Genomic DNA, 18,323 nt, shown 5'->3' with positions numbered 1-18,323 from the left:
CACAGACACACACACACACACACACACACACACACACACACACACACACACACACACACACACACACACACACACACACACACACACACACACACACACACACACACACACACACACACACACACACACACACACACACACACACACACACACACACACACACACACACACACACACACACACACACACACACACACACACACACACACACACACACACACACACAGAGAGAGAGAGAGAGCTGATCTGATCAGAGCTGGTTAGCTGTGATCTGCATGGGAATGAGGTCATTAGGTCTGTGGAGCACAAGGCCATTATCTAATCTGTCCACACCACAGTGCACGCACACGCACACACACACACGAGTCACGCTTATCCACACATGAATGTATAGAGATCAAATCCTTGACCATAATGAATCTTAATCACTTGCACATACAGTACACAAACAGCCTACAAACACACAAATGCCAGCTTCATGATTAGCAAAATCATTAACACACACAATAACACGGACATATCTGCACACACTTCCACCACTCAAATCTAATCCCAGCTGAGCATTACCAGCGGAACCAAATTCCTTCGGTTAGAGCTGAAATCTAATAACTTCGGTTAGAGCTGAAATCCAATAACTATGTCCTACCTTAGCACACTTAACCTCATTGATTCAGCAAACACTTAATGCTTTTACTGAAACATGAACTGTAAATACACAGGCTTCATTGTGCATGGCTACACACAAGCCCACAACAAAGAAAGCAGTCATTCTTGATTTGATCATTTGTTGTTACAATAAAGAGAAAACCTTAAGAGGCCTTAACACAAGTAAATCACAATTCCTTAAAGTTATATTAGCAATATGTTGAACCACCTGGACCTTTCAAAGTAATATATGACTCTGTGGGGTTTGTACGCATGTCTTCATAAATTAATTTTCAAGCAATTACTTTAAAAATAACATCAAAAACAAGTGCAAGATCAGAAAACATTTGCTTATTTTAAAAAGAAACAGTTCAACATTTTACTTATTTCCAAAGAATAGTCTTTACATTTTGGGAAACACACCTTTTCGCTTTCGTTCCCAGAGTAAGATCCATACTTAAGAATTGAATTGAGCTACAGGTGGGAGGAAATTATTAGCTTAGCATAAGGCTCTGTCCACACATTGTATCAAAGAGAAATGGAAAACCAATTTGTGGCTTTAAGAGGAGTTTATCTTGCCCGCTCCACAGGAAGGTATTAAGTACAGTCTGAAATCCAGAAGAGAGCCAGTAAGAAATTGATGTCAAGTATACAACAGCTTGCCCAGATTCCAGTGCCAATGCTTGTTGCAAAAGGTCTCCCCAGTGACTACAGAAACCCAATACCAGGTGTGATATCAGGTGTGCAATCATAAACTTACTGAACCGCGTGACAGGTAACACCCACAGACTGTATAAAATAATGCACCACATACCACCCACCACCCCTGCACTACTTTTGAGTTATAAAATCTGCATTGGAGAGAGAAGAAACTAATTATGTTCTTTATCCTCACATTCCTCTCCATTTAATGAAACAATTTGTTACCGACCGGCTCAGGTGTGGTCGGCACCTCAAACACACACCCTTAAAGGGCTGTGAGCTGCTCTAGGAACAGCCTGTTCTTGAAAATCAAACTACTGAGTCACTCTACTGGAAATCCAGACCCAAATCTGAAAGGTTAAGGGTCTGGCATTGAATAATGAAAACTCGAGGGGCAGCACCAAGCATGCATTTGAAAATCTCACTGTACGCAATTGGATAACACTACGACCAATCACAACAATACACAGGGTGACGTATCCAGAGTCCCATACGCTTAGCTACCAGCGGAGCTAACTGGTAGATTAAACTGTCATCATCTGTATAGCTCGCCTCTGGCCCGCCTATATCAGATATACCGATGTGATTGGTGCAGCTCGGCTACAAGGGCATAGTTAATGAGCATCATTACTCAATGCCAGAGTGACTCGCTGAGCAAATTCAAATTGTGCTCTCGCGAGAACTCTGGATTTCCAGGGTACAACAACAGCACATTGTCAAAAAAAAGAGGTAAAAGTAAAAATTCAAATAAAGAAAAAAGTGCACATACATGGAGAGACAAAGAGAGAGACAGAGAGATTGATTAATTCACACCCGCACCCTCAGCTGTGGTACCAAACACTCACAGCCACTGTTAAGTGCACATGCATATTTCCATCCATACAATATGAATTTTATACATCAAGTCAAGATTGACTTTAAAGCGCCCATATTATGCTCATTTTGAGGTTCATAACTGTATTTTAAGGTTGTACCAGAATAGGTTTACATGGTTTAATTTTCAAAAAAAAACATATTTTTGTTGTACTGCACAGCTCTCTCTCACTGCTGCAGATCCTCTTTTCACCTGGTTTCTGTTTTAGCTACAGAGTGAGACCTCTTTTCATCTTCTTCTTCTGTACTATCTTTGATTGCACTCAAAGCACATGCGCAGTAGCTCAGATGTAGAGCATGTCGGCTAGCTAACTCTAGAGACAATAAAAGAAAGCCTGTTTCTCCAACTTTGGTCAGTTACAAGGCAGGATTAGCTGGGAGACTTCTAAATGAGGGGGCACATGTAAGTAGTTCTTTTGTAGATTATGGTGAACTTGTGTGTGTTGTAGCAGTGCTTTGCTATTGAGAACGACGTAGCATGCTTGCGTTAGCATGCTAACGCTAACGCTACGAGCTAACGGTTGTGGTTAGCCAGCTCATTTCGGACTGTGACGTCACAGTCCAAGCCGATTTTGAACAGCTCACTAGGAGACTGAAGGCAGGACACATTCAGAAACCGTATCTCACTCAAAACAGCATGGATGGATTTTTTTCAAAGTTTGTATGTGTGTGGAAGCACCAGAGACACAAAAGAACACCCCAAATCCCAGAAAAAGTGTTTTTTTCAACCGCTACAGCATTCTGACGAACGACGAGGAGTTCCCTTCTCTGCCACGTCCCCACGCAGCTCATCCTGGTCCATCCACACAGTCGACGCGCCCATTGGAGGGCGGACTCTCCCCCTCGGACTCATCAATCTCCACGCTGGTCATCGGAAGCTCCATGGTAAGGGATCTCCACATTCCCCTTTACCCAGCGGTCCCTCAAGGTCTACTGCTTCCCGGTGCCAAGGTCCGTGACATCCAGCACAAACTTCCCGGCATCCTCGCCCGCCACTCCAAGGTCGACAACATCATCGTGCATGTGGGCACAAACAACATCAGAGAGAGACGGTCGATAGCACTCCAGGAAGACTTCACCACTCTCATCACCACCCTGATGGGCACAGGTAAGCGGATTGTCATCTCTGGGCCTCTACCTACCTACAGGAAGGGTGCGGAGAGATGGTCCAGACTGTTCTGGCTCCACACCTGGCTGGAACCACTCTGCACTTCCCTGGGCTTCCCTATGTCGACAACTTCAACTTGTTCTGGGAGATGCCCAACCTGCTGAAGCGTGATGGTCTCCACCCAAACCGACACGGAGCCAGGCTGCTATCTGACAACATAACGACCACACTGACAGAAGGCAAGTATTGACATTATGTTGAAAATATCACAGATTCATGTCCCCCAGGTATTGATCCTGATAGCACTATACAAGTGGATGGATCTGAAAATGTTTTCTGTAGGATAACATGTAGTACTAGTATTACTCCAGTAACATGTGGTACTAGTACTATTCCAGTAATTATCAACAACAGACCACACAAAGTGGTGAATAGAGGGGCAACACTTAACAACCTAATTGGAATTAAAACTACCACAGCAATGATAGAAAAGGATAGGAAAATTAGATGTGGATTACTAAATATCAGATCTTTGTCTTCTAAAGCAGTACTCGTAAATGAATTGATATCTGATAATCAAATTGATCTATTTTGTCTTACTGAAACCTGGCTGGGCCATGAAGAATATGTTAGTCTAAATGAAGCCACCCCTCCCAGTCATATTAATACTCAAATTCCTAGAGGCTCAGGCCGAGGAGGGAGTTGCAGCCATATTTGATTCAAGCCTGTTAATTAACCCTAAACCCAAACTAAATTATAACTCTTTTGAAAGCCTTGTTCTTAATCTTCAACATCCAACACGGAAATCAGTACAGCCAATTATATTTGTTGTTGTCTACCGAGCTCCAGGTCCGTATTCTGAATTTTTATCTGAATTCTCAGAGTTTTTATCATGTGTAGTCCTTAAATCAGACAAAGTACTTATTGTTGGTGATTTTAATATCCATGTGGACGTTGACAGCAATAGCCTTACTACTGCTTTCAACTCATTACTGGATTCAATCGGTTTCAGTCAGAGTGTGCACAAGGCGACGCACTGTTTTAACCACACCCTCGACCTTGTGCTGGCATATGGTATTGAAATTGAGGATTTAATAATATTTCCATGAGAATCTGGTATTATCAGATCATTTTTAATTACTTTTGAATTCTTGCTACCTGACCATACTAAACCAGATAGCAGCTTCTACACTAGATGCCTATCTGACAGTGCTATAGCTAAATTTAAGGAAAATATTCCTACAGCATTCCAGTCTATGTCGTGCCTTAACATAACAGAGGACCTCTATGTTAACCTCAGTCCCTCTCAAATTGATACATTTGTAGACGGTGCTACGACTTGCCCTACGGACGACCTTAGACTCTGTCGCTCCTCTCAAAAAGAAGACGATAAAGCAAAGGAAATTAGCTCCTTGGTATAACTCCCAAACTCGCAAATTAAAACAAATCTCACGAAACATCGAAAGTAAGTGGCGCCCACCAAAGTGGAGGAATCCCGTTTGGAATGGCAAGACAGTCTGAAAACCTATAGGAAGGCCCTAAGAAAGGCCAGATCAGACTATTACTCATCATTAATAGAAGAAAACAAGAACAACCCAAGGTTTCTTTTCAGCACTGTAGCCAGGCTGACAGATAGCCACAGCTCTACTGAGCCATCTATTCCTCTAGCTCTGAGTAGTGATGACTTCATGAGCTTCTTTAATGATAAAATTATAACAATTAGAGATAAAATTCATCACCTTTTGCCCTTAACTTCTAACAGTTCATCTTTAAATGCAGGACCGCTAGAAAGAACGACGACTCCCGACATATACTTGGACTGCTTTTATCCTATAGACCTTCAACAATTAATGTTAAAGATATCCTCAGCTAAGCCGTCTACCTGTCTCTTAGACCCCATCCCAACGAGGCTACTCAAAGAAGCGTTACCCGTGGTAAACACTTCATTATTAGATATGATCAACATGTCCTTACTAACAGGTTATGTACCGCAGTCATTTAAAATTGCTGTGATAAAACCTCTTCTGAAAAAACCCACCCTAGATCCTGATGTCTTAGCAAACTATAGACCTATATCTAACCTTCCCTTTCTATCCAAGATCCTTGAGAAGGTGGTTGCTAATCAGTTATGTGATTTTCTACATAGCAACAGTCTATTTGATGATTTTCAATCAGGATTTAGAAAGAATCATAGCACAGAGACGGCACTGGTGAAAATTACTAACGACCTTCTAACTGCTGCAGACAAAGGACTTGTCTCCATTCTTGTTCTACTAGATCTTAGTGCTGCATTTGACACTATTGACCATACTATCCTGTTACAGAGACTGGAACACTTAGTTGGCATTAAAGGAATTGCACTAAGCTGGTTTAAGTCCTATTTCTCTGAACGATCCCAGTTTGTTAATGTTAATGATAAACCCTCCAAGCACGCTACAGTTAGCCATGGCGTTCCTCAAGGCTCAGTGCTTGGACCAATTCTATTTTCCTTATATATGCTTCCTCTAGGTAATATTATTAGGAAACACTCGATTAACTATCACTGTTACGCAGACGATACCCAATTATATCTGTCAATTAAGCCAGATGAAAGTGGTCAGTTAGCAAGACTTCAAACGTGTATTGAGGATATAAAATCCTGGATGACCCACAATTTCCTGATGTTAAACTCAGACAAAACTGAAGTTATTGTGATAGGACCAACGCACCGCCGAACTTCGTTTCGAAAGATATAGTTACTCTGGATGGTATTACCCTGGCCTCCAGCACTGCTGTCAGAAATCTAGGAGTTATTTTTGATCAGGATATATCCTTCAACGCCCACTTAAAACAAACCTCAAGAATAGCCTTTTTCCATCTTCGTAACATTGCCAAAATTAGGAATATCCTGTCTCAAAACGATGCTGAAAAACTAGTCCATGCATTCGTTACTTCTAGACTAGATTACTGCAATTCCTTATTATCAGGTTGCCCAAATAAGTCCATTAAGACTCTCCAACTGATCCAGAATGCTGCAGCACGTGTTCTGACGAGAACTAAGAGAAGAGATCATATTTCTCCTGTATTAGCTTCTCTGCATTGGCTTCCAGTGAAATATAGGATTGAATTTAAAATCCTCCTCCTGACTTACAAAGCTCTAAATGGTCAAGCACCATCATACTTAGAAGAGCTCATAGTACCTTATTGTCCCACTAGAGCACTGCGCTCCCAGAATGCGGGGCTACTTATGGTTCCTAGAGTCTCTGGAAGTAGAGTGGGGGCCAGGGCCTTCAGCTATCAGGCTCCAGTATTATGGAACCAGCTCCCAGTCGGGGTTCGAGAGGCAGACACCGTTACCACATTTAGGAGTAAACTGAAAACCCTCCTCTTTGATAAAGCTTATAGTTAGGGACGAGGAGTTGAAGCGTCCACCTAACCCGGCCCACTGCTTCTCCTCGTAGTCATCAGTTTTTTCTATACTGTATAATTAATAATCGAGCGAGAGTAGAGGGAGGCAGGCCAGTACAGCCCGATCCGGTTGGGGGGGAGTTCTAGCCCGACCAGGCACCTCTCTTTAACCTGCCTCTCTTAAGTTATGCTATTACAATTCTAGACTGCCGGGGAGGCTGTTCCTCCCTAAGACACACTGAGCTGCTCTCTCATCTCTACTTGTTACTTTTGTATGCATCCTGTCCCAGAAATGCTTGTTACTAATCTAGCTCTGGGGAGTTTACTCCCGGAGTCCTTATATGTTTTTCTTCTTCGAGAGAGCTATGCTCTGCGATTCTCTGCATTCCCGGCTGCATCCTGCTGCGTCCTGCTGCATCCGCAGCCTCCACCCGTGCTCTGCAGCGCCACGTTACATCCCGCAACGCCCTGCTGTGATGTTCATACGCACAGAGTAGTCAGGATCCGGTATAGGAGACTGCACTACTCAGTATGACACGATGTGCCCTGCTATGACATGAACTTCCACGATAACCTTCGAAGTCAATGTGACTTCTAATGTGACTGTTATCACCACTGTTCATCACGCCCCCAACCGGCCAAGAGTCTGGGTCTGCCGAGGTTTCTTCCTAAAAGGGAGTTTTTTCTTGCCACTGTCGCAATAGCCACTACTAATGCTTGCTCTTGAGGGAATTACTGTAATTGTTGGGGTTTTGGAATTTATAGAGTGTGGTCTAGACCTACTCTATCTGTAAAGTGTCTCGAGATAACTTTTGTTATGATTTGATACTATAAATAAAATTGAATTGAAAATTGAAAATATGGGCACTTTAAACATGAACACAATACTGTATCTCCTTTACCAAGTGCTTTAGTAGCCTTAACATGTTGTTGCAATGATCCACATTTTCTCCTAAATCAAGTGCTTTCAGTTGTATAAACTAACCCATAAATACCTCTAAAATAGTACTCCACAGATTTAGCATTGCACTCCCAAAACATTGTCGGATTCACAATGGAATGTTCAGTATCAAAAGTGAGCAGACCCAGAGATAGTGTTTTTATTTTTATTCCACACATCCTTCTTCCTTGCCAAAACAGTTCAGTTCACTGGGATATTAGGGTGTGTTACGCCAGTAGCGTCTAACGTGGCTTCATGCTACTTCACACTCCTAGATTTTGGTTTATTTTCAAAATGGTAGTTTTCAGAGCTAACCAACACTGACTTAAGTGGCATCCCTTAAGGCAATCACACTTCATGCAGCTCCTTCTGGAGTTACAAAAGGCTTTATACAATTGTTTTCATAAATGTAGTAGTACTCCCCAAGACATGTAAACTGACTGATGTCTAAAATCAGTGGAGTTTCCCTTTAATACTGCTGTAGTTGCCCAAAGGAAGATATTTGAGGGGAATCAAATCAAAAGTGCAGATTCTCTTTTCATGTTTAGTACAAATGTAGCCTAGTTGTGATGAAAACAGGCATTACGTTTTCACTTGAATGAATTTTCACTTTAATGAAAAAGTTAAAAGATTAATATAATATGCATACATTTAAGTTGGTAGGGATCATTAGTAGATACAATTAGGATATAAGTGCAGGATGTGTTGTGCTTAGGTGTAAAAGGCTACACACAACATGTGTAAACACAAGTACCTGGTGGGGTTTAAACATCACACCACATAAGACCTGTGTCAGAGTGAGGAAGATCAGATACAAATGGGTTAAAAACGGAGCAGGGAGAAGATGTGAGCTAACAAAATAGGAACTTTGCACAAGAGAGATATGATGGAGGAGAGAGCCAGCCAAAGCACTGAAAAGAGCTGTCAAAACACAGGGTGACTAACAAAGAAAGTATGCCATCCTGTATTCTCTGTGGATGGGGAGAACATTTTACTGTGTCCTGCCACACAGAGCTTACACTAGAAACTACATGAAGTGTACTGCTTTTGTCAGGAGAAAACTTGAGTCCACACTGTTTTGGATTACTAAGAACAAGGAATGTGTTTAGTTACGTAGCTCTCTATTCTTAGCACTAATGGGGCAATATTTTTTAACGCAAAACAATCAAACCTCCAGTGATGACACCCGTTGTCAAAATGCATTTGATTGATCTCTGGTATATCCAGCCTATTATGTAACTGGTGCGATGTATCGGGGACATGATGACTTACATTGTTGTGAGACACCGTGAGAACACTCCTGCTCTTCCTCATCTTTCCTGGAGTATCTCCTTCGCTGTCCAACCACAGCTCCACATGCACACCTGGAAAACACAAGTATACCAAAACATGTTTTTGTGTTCTTTGAGAACAAGATACAGGTTGACAGTGAGGTCAGTGGATTAGTAATTGGACAATGTTTCTGGACAGACATATTGCTGTGGAATTTTTCAAATGCCACATTTCCGTTGCCAGACTAGGGGATAAAACTGTTTTTAATTGAACTTTTATGATAATCTAAACTTGGTATTTCTGAATACTAGTTCTACTTCCTCTTGCAGTATTTCCGCAACATTTGTTTTCTACTTTTTTGGGTCGATACAAATACAAAAACACATGCACGCACACAGTCACCTTAGTATCAAAATTTTATTGACAAAATATTGAATTTCAGTCAGTCATTCTGGTTAGTCTCCCTATGATAAAGAGTAGAGCAAAGCAGTCAAAACAAAACAGCCTTGCCTTGCCTTGCCTTTAATATTAGTCCATGGAGGAGCCCCCAGCTAGTGATGCATCAAAATGTTAACACTGCTGTACAGCACACTGAAATTCCCCATGATCCACCAATATGCGGGAATGTGCAGGATATTCAACCCCACAAAAATAACTGATAGAGGCTGGCTAGCTATCTGGGCAACATGATCGTTCCCTTGCTGAACTCTGTTATGTTTCCCTTTCCTACGACTCCCCAGTGTCAGCAAAAAGATGGTTCATGTAAAAGAAATACCAATTCTTCAATTATCAGAGTTTGAGCGGAGCTGCAACGTTGGTAGTTTGAGAGTTATTACATTTGGACTGAAACATACAAATCTATATTAATAGCAACAATACAGTTTAAATACAGTAAAAAAGTTATTAGGTGCTTCCCAAATGGCAACATATTAGAAATCAACAGCAATAAAGGTAATGGAAAAGGTATTTGTAACAAAAGAAAATACCTTAAAACAGAATAAAATAGGTAAAACAAATTCCATGATATAAGATAAAAGAAATAAATAGGCAGTTTAGGTAAAATCATAGAGATGTAAAACCCCACACAAATTAGGTTTTTAGTATGTTTTAAGAAGAGATTTAAAATGTGATACAGACTTAGTCGTTCAGCTTCACAGCCTTGTTCAGCCTCAAGGCCCGGACTACAAAGGCTCTGTTCTCTCTCCTGTTAACAGAGTGTGGAACAGACAAAAGACGTCTGTCTGAGGATTTTAAGCTACGTACAGGGCCGACATGGGACTAAAAAGTCAAAAATATAGCAAGTAATCAATAAGACCTTGAAGTCAACAGTCAACAGAATTCCTGGCTTGAGTGATTCATTAATTTCCCATTAATGATCTGTCGACCAACTAATCAATTAATCAACTTATCGTTGCAGCCCTATGAAGATGTATGTTGCAAATATGCACACATAAGCATCACAGGAACAAAAACCGCAGCTTACAGGGAGCATGGATAACTGATCGACACATTTTCAAAAACTGATAGCTAAAACAAATGCGTTCTAGGCATTTCTCTGCCTTGTTGTTTATCACTACCAAGTGGAATCATTGTGAGGAGACATGTTAGGACATTAAAACTGTCTGTCTGGCTGGCTGCACAGATTACACTGTCAGATGGCTGACAGGTGATGTGACAACAGGAGACGTGCTGTAGCATCCTCTTGTTGCAATGAATCAAAGATGGCAGATCGCATGCAGTGAATTCGAGATAACTTCAACAGACTTCAATTAATATACATAGCTGATAACAGCTCTGAATAGAGGGAAATGGAGATAGAGAGAAAAGATAGAAAGGAAAAGCAAGAAGAAACCCTCAGTTATGCAGATTTGTAACCAAGCCTGGCACTTAGTCAATCCTTAACCTGCCTAATAACCTGTCTTACACAAGTCACTAACACGTGACAGGCTCTACATTGCTTATGAGCTTTGAATATTGGGTAAATTAGACTCCTAAAAAGCTGAAACACTTACTAGATTAATCAATTATTTGATCCGCAGAAAATTTGGAAAACCTTTAATAACTAATTAGTTGTTGAAGTAATTTCAAGCAAAAATGCAAGAAAAATTCAGAGGTTCCAACTTCTCAGACATGAATATTTGCTGGTTTTCTTAGTCTTCTGTTATAGTATATCCTTTGTTCTGCGACTAGGATGCATTTGAAGACATCGCCTTGGTGTGTGGGAAGTTTTGATGGGCATTTTGTCCTGAATTGGCAGATTAATTGACAATGAAAACATGATTAGTTACAGCCATGATACAAATAATAATATAAAGCACAGAGAGTAGTGGGAATCATCAGAGGCCTCCCGATACGATATCATCACGATACGTATACGATATTATTGCAATTTTAAACCTATTGCAATATTCTGCGATAAATTGCAATTTATTACTTTTTTTCCAACTTCAAATTTTTCCCCAATTTCAAATTATGCACCCAAAAGGAAACTTTGTCAACATCTGTTTTATCTAAACAGATACATTTCTCTGTTTATTCATCTCACGTCAATTGTATTGCTGCAATGGGATGGTCAAGCAGACAAACTGACCAACACGTAATAAAAGATACTTGGCGTCTGTGTATCGATACAGTATCGCCACGGAAAATATCGCTATACTATGCTGCATCAATTTTTTCCCCCACCGCTAGAGAGTACTGAATTTAGTATCTTGTTTATTGAAAGTCTATAAACTACATATCATAACTTTTGCAGTAGGTCAGCAAATTGGAGTAAAAGATAAAGCATTTCTGGTAACTTTTTGCAGATTTCTAGAAATCACTGCACTTCAGTGATTCCTTCAAATGTAAATTCTACAATAAGAATGATTCTTCTCTGGTGTGGGACCAGCAGCTTAGGCAGAGCTAAGGAAACCGCCAGCAAAAGGATGACAACTTATAAAATAAGAGAGTATGTCATATCTGAATGCTACTTGGTTGTCTGCCTGAACTGGGTCACGGGTTGTGAATACTTAAAATGACAAACAGTACTGACCTTTATCTTACTTTGTTGCTAATTGCCCCAAATTAGAGTGAACAGTCTCTGCTTTTGAAGCCCCAGTAGGAATATCCTTTTAGATATGTTATGTAAATATAATAAGATTACACAACCTTTCTTGAAAAACACTGCTGTCTGTTTACAGAACATATTGGGTACACACATGATAAAAACACAATGCCAACTGGTAAAGAAAAACACATAGTGAGCACCTTGATCAGGGCATTAAAAAAAATAAGCATTTAATCCAAACCCGAATTGTAAATTATCATGTGCACATGTGTGTGTGTATATGTGGAGCAAGGGGCGGATCTTAACAAATGAACACAAACTTAAATGAACACACGTATCACACATAACTAAACAATACACAGTGATTAGCACCCATCATGTGTCCCTCAGCTCTTTATCTGATGTTTTCAAATAATCTTCCCAATTTCGCTAATCGTTACGAATTTTCTCTCATGCCTTGGCAAATTACACTTTTTCTTTTTGTAAATGTTCCTCTCAATAACACGAATGAAACATTATGCTAATGGAACCTAAAGCAGCCTTAATGGTTCAGCACACTTTAATTCCCCCAATGCTCATCATTCAATAGCAGCAGACAAGATTGAGTCCACAGCCATTGAGCCTCTCTCTAATGAGCCAATTCAGGCAGTCATTAAAAAGGCCCTAATAACTCATGAGTTCCTCCTGTGACCCATGATGGAGTCTTTTTTTTATTTTTCCTTCCAAAAAATAAAAAAAGAGAGGGGGGGGATCAGCAGTGGCAAAAAGTAGGCCTAATACAGAGGGAGGGTCTGACGGTAAAAGATGAAAGAGACTGTTTCAGGGAAAATTAGATGAGGAGGGTTTTAGAGGAGGATATGATATAGAGCTGCAGATGGAGAATTGTAAAGAGAGCTACAAGTAAGCAGGTCAATGAGGATTTTAATGAAATACAGAGAAAAAGCTGGAGGCAAGGCAAGGAGGTTAAAGAAAGAAGGATTGAAGAATGAGGTGTGAAAATATGAAGCAGAGGAAGAGAGTCAGGGAGAAACAGCTAAGACGACTACATAAGGTCTTTGTGTTTAAAGGAATAGTTCAACATTTTGGGAAATATGCTTATTCACTTTATTGCCGGGAGTTAAGTGAAAAGCTTAGCTTAGCCCAAAGACTAGTAACAGGGGGAAACAACTAGCCTGGCTCTTTCCAACGGTAACAAAATCCACCCACCAGCACCTCTAAAGCTCACTACTTAACCCGTTATATCTCCTTTGTTTAATCTCACGTGAAACGCTGAATTGTCATTTTTACACTTGTGCTAAGCTAAGCTAAGCAGCTTCTGGCTCCAACTTTATATTTACCGTAACAAGAGTGGTATCAATCTTCTCTTCTAACTCTCCACAAGAAAGAAATAACAGTATTTTCCAAAAATGTCTAACTACCGGGACCCCATTTCCCCATGCATTTGTGTCTAATAGACTAATGTGACAACCAGGGCAATGTTGTTGGCATCCTTATTTTGTTACATGATAAGAAATCAAATGGTAAAGGACAGTTCATGCACTTGAAGCAGATGGACAACTTTCAGCTTGAATAGACAGGACAACCTTGACACCACTATTACATAAAAGCACCCCCATCACACCACCTAAATGCAGTGAAAGAGCAAACACTATGAAAGAACATGCAATATTTCTTTTAAAAGCATTGGAAATAAATGTTTCTTGCCTGCGACAAGACCTCACTACCTTCAACAGATAATGAATGTGTATTAAAATGAACTTTCACAGTGTCATTTGTCTAACATTTACAGCAAAGACGACAAGTAACATTGACCGTTTGCTGCTACTAGAAATGTTTTCCACAAGGTGATTTCTAGGATAGCTCAAAGGCATGTGTACAACCCTTTTATAGTTGGCAAAAGTTGCTGATGGATACTGGATTTCTCCAAATCAATCAATTTTCAGGAAACAAGGATTGTTCAAATAGATACAAATGCATTTTTTGGAATGAATGTCTCTGAAATGCATTCATTCCCTCACTTCAAGGGCATTAATGTATGCTGTTCATCACACCCCCAACCGGCACAGTCAGACACCGGCTACCAAGAGCCGGGGTCTGTCCGAGGTTTCTCCCTAAAAAGGTAGTTTTTCTCACTACTCAAGGTTTCTTCCTAAAAGGAGTTTTTCCTCGCCACTGTCGCACTAAATGCTTGCTCTTGGGGGAATTACTGGAATTGTTGGGTCTTTGTAAATTATAGAGTGTGGTCTAGACCTACTCTATCTGTAAAGCGTCTTGAGATAACTCTTGTTATGATTGGATACTAGAAATAAAATTGAATTAAGGTGAAAGACATAAATTAGGTAATTAAATTTAAAAAAGCCTTGAACATAAATTATTAATAAGAGGGAAATTATCAGTGGCAAGGCCTGTAGGGATGATGCGCTGTTCCAGTTATCACCATTAGAAGATAATTAGTGAGTACAGATGACATTTGTGTTTCAGAGCACATCTGAAAATTGTGCTTGGCAGCACAGATGGAAAGCAGTTTATGAACACAGATTAGTGCTGTAACCTCAGGGGGATGAAGCACAATGGTACAAACTAAGTAGTGGGACGTGTGGGACGTGTGGGGACGTGTGTGTGTGTGTGTGTGTGTGTGTGTGTGTGTGTGTGTGTGTGTGTGTGTGTGTGTGTGGAGTATCCTGATTAGCATTACTTCTGCCTAATTAAGAACATTGACGCAGACAGGTGTGAAGACAGAAGACACACAAACAACACCTTTAAGGAAGCAAACTAACCTGTGCATGCCCTCTGTTCATTCTGATGCTTAATCATTTTTGTATTGTATTGCATTCAATCATTGATTAAAAGTGTCCTCTGCTTTTCTAAAACGAGGAAGCTCTCCGTGACATGGCCTGAGAGAGTGTTGCAGAGGTGTTAACTTTGAGCTTAACAAACTTTTCAAAGTGGCAGCAAAGACACTGAATTCAGGAGCTACCTTTTAAAAAGGAACTCTGAACAGAGTTGTGGAAACTCTTTTGCTTGGCGACAAACCCACACATTAAAGAGTTTGGAAAACTGAGATAATGGGACTGTAATACTGAAATTGCAAAGCAACTTACACTGCTGTGATTGCATTCATATTCATGAAGGATATACTTTTCATATTTTAAAAAGGGAGAGTGGCTTGCTACAAGTGTTCATTTAATTTGCTTCTCTCATAATCATTGGTTTTCATTAAACATTTTTTGCCTTGATTAACACAGCAATATGTTGCTGCTTTGTCTAAACCAAATGGAGGTGAAAGAATAAAGAAACGCAGCGGGTTGAAGAACAAGCTTTACTGCATTTTCCCTGTTGCTGAGGAAAGTTGTATACACGTAACAGGTCCCTTGAGAGTCTCCTTCTATGTTTTTTGTTTAACACATAGTTCAAGAGGTGACTAAACCTCTTGACTCTCTGCAGCTCAGTGTATACGCTGCAGCTCCACATCACTCACTGTTTGGAAGAGCAGACTGTTTACTGGCAGGTGTAACTAATATGACGGCTACTAAGTGCAGTACATTACTGTGCAAACTAGAGAGTAGCTTTATTAATTTCTACCTAAGTGGTGCTTAACTATAAGGCAAACATTTCCTCTCTAAGCCATTACTCAGTCAATTGATCATATACAGTAATGCCAGAAAAACCCACATAGTCTTCCCCAAATTGCAGTTCACAGGTATTTCATTTCAAATGTCGCACAGGGAGACAATTTCAGGCGGCAGGCGTCATGGCAAAATGTTGCATGGTGTTCTGTCACATCTCATCTTGTATCTCTCACACTCGGGTTCACATGCAACAACATCATTGGAAGGTGGCTTCAACAGAGCATATCAGCCTAATAGAGCGGAGATAACAAGCTCTATGCCTGCCTGCCCTGTGACAGTCTGGCACAGTGGGATGCCTGACAGAGGAGAAGCAGGATCTGAGCAGCTGGCTGACTACCTCTCAGTCTACCCATCTTCTGGTCCTCATTTGGATTTTCACACACACACACACACACACACACACACACACACACACACACACACACACACGGAAGTGTGACTTCATTCTCTGCCGAGGATGCCATTACTCCACTATATGTTAACATTAAACATGTGTTTAATGCTATATTAATGGTTGAAATGAAGGGAAGCAGATGCTACAGGAACACAGTAACATCCAGCCTGTCTGCATTCATGCAGCGGTTCACTATAATCTGTCATGCTCTTGCATCATGCCAGTATGGAAGGCACATGACAACAAACAAAAACAACAAATCCACTTGATCACATGTTCTGCCCCATTCCAATCAGAGTCCCTTAAGGTTTTGTATTCGCCATGACTGAATCTAATCCAATATCTATTTTTATATTGTTTGGCATTGTTACCCTACATAATAAATCATTTGATTAGACGACTGGTTCTGCAGCGTGATTTCTGGTACCAGCAGAAAATATACACACTGCTCCACAGTGTAAAATCTTTACCTCATCAAGTTTTTGATCATTATAAGTCTTTATGTACTGTATGTGGGTGCATGATTGTGTCTCTCTGTGAGTGAAAGGGAGAATGCACACACACTATATCCACGACCTTCTACTTCCGGGGTTGCGCCGTTGCCGCCGGATATTCTGCCATATGTCTTTCATTTCGGCCGGATGTCCGTCACCTTATGCGTTGTTTGTGTTAGAATTTTAAACTCCAGTCGATTTATGAGGACTATGGTTATCTGTTCCTCAGATCTCTGCAGGGTAAATCCAGACAGCTAGCTAGACTATCTGTCCAATCTGACTTTTCTGTTGCAAGACTAGAATAACTTTTCAGCGTACACGTTCCACCAAAAAGTGTTCATTCCCAAGGCTATTTTGCAGCGGCACCAGGGCTCCGTGCGCTAGAAGTAACACTGAAGCGTTGCATGTAGTTTAGGCACATAAAGAGTTTTTTTAAATAATATAATATTTTTGTTGCTTCATTTTATTGTCACACCTCTGTATCATAGAACTACTTTACGAAGGTTAAAACTCTGCTTTAGTGCTGTTAGATCTTTTGTTTGCCAACGCCACTAGCTCCTGTCAATTTCTGTTTGAGTTTTCCTGTTAATTTTCCCGGTAATATCTCCGTCCACAGAATCTGTAACCCAACATAATCAATCATTAACATTGCTACCAGTCAGGGACTCATACCATTTAATGTCAAGAAAAGTGAAACTATCCCTTTAATAGTTCTCAGACATTTCAGCTAAATATTCAGTCACAAAATAACTATTTTTGATGTGGGGAAACTGACTTCATTACGACAATTTACTACATACAGAAGAGCAATCTTATTTTCCTTCCTCCAGAAGGAAAACATTTAAATAAATTATGTTTATGGTATATGATTTCAATCGTCTTCATCCACTACTGGTTTCCTATCACTAATCCAGTTTAAAGTGCACAGATGTCGAGGCTTTAAAAAGTTTCCAGTCTTTTCTGCGGCAGAGGGAACAAATGTAATGTATTTTCTATCTTTTGTATTTTCTTTCGGATGTTTGAATAGGAATTCTAGGTAATTCCAACATGTTCATGGGAGCCCTTTGGAGTGTAACTGCTCCTTTGATACATATGGAAAGACAAGAATCATCTTGATGCAAAGTAAGACGCAGTGCATTCTTTTAAGTTAAAAATGCTTCAACTTGAGTAAAATATTTGTTACTCTTCTTCATTAATGTGCAGAGACCCGGGCAAAACTGGAAAGATTATTACCCAGAGTTAGCAGGTTTTTCAGTCACTTTATAAAACACTTTATCCACATGCATCTTAGAAACTTCACACAATACAATGGGTGGGAGTCCCTGACAGGATACTTTGGTTAGCGCCTAGTTGAAAGTCAACACACTGGGTAATTACCGCCCTCAAACAAGAGGCCTTAGACTTGTTTTACCCAACACAGATACAAAATAAAATTGGCTGCTGCTGTCATGGTTTGGCACAGATATACTTTAAAAAAAAAAAAAACTTGGCCACATAGTGTAGCAATGCAACACTGCTTCCTATTAAACATGCTATTAAGGGGACTTTCATTTGTTTCTGTTGTCTATAAATTTGAGTTTGTGAGTTCAAAAGTGTCCCCAAGCTGCTGCTGCTGCTGTAGCGCCATTATTTATCTTGTCCCCTGCGCTGGGATAATAGCACATCTTCTACTATATGAGACCTTGTGTTTACTCTGGATTTATTTATAAAAAAAAAAGGAACAGCTACCATACGCCAAAGCTCAAATCCACTCATTAATTCCCTGTCCAATGGAGACAGTTCTCCACTCATTCGTTTCAGCAACTGCCCCAAAACGCTAGGTTACTGAAA

General features: G+C 40.3%; 1 protein-coding gene across 2 annotated transcripts in view; it reads right to left on the bottom strand.

Moving 5' to 3' along the window:
- Window positions 1-18,323, bottom strand: part of pde4ba (phosphodiesterase 4B, cAMP-specific a) — a 202,403-nt gene that overhangs the window by 170,562 nt on the left and 13,518 nt on the right. For both annotated transcript variants that reach the window (XM_028588407.1, XM_028588408.1), the window contains one exon: window positions 8,928-9,019. In XM_028588407.1, the coding sequence (XP_028444208.1) occupies window positions 8,928-9,019 (92 nt within the window). The remainder of the gene's footprint in view (window positions 1-8,927; window positions 9,020-18,323) is intronic.

The sequence above is a fragment of the Perca flavescens genome, chromosome 9 (assembly GCF_004354835.1).
Source record: "Perca flavescens isolate YP-PL-M2 chromosome 9, PFLA_1.0, whole genome shotgun sequence".
NCBI lineage: Eukaryota > Metazoa > Chordata > Actinopteri > Perciformes > Percidae > Perca > Perca flavescens.
This window is presented reverse-complemented; position numbering and strand designations above follow the sequence as displayed.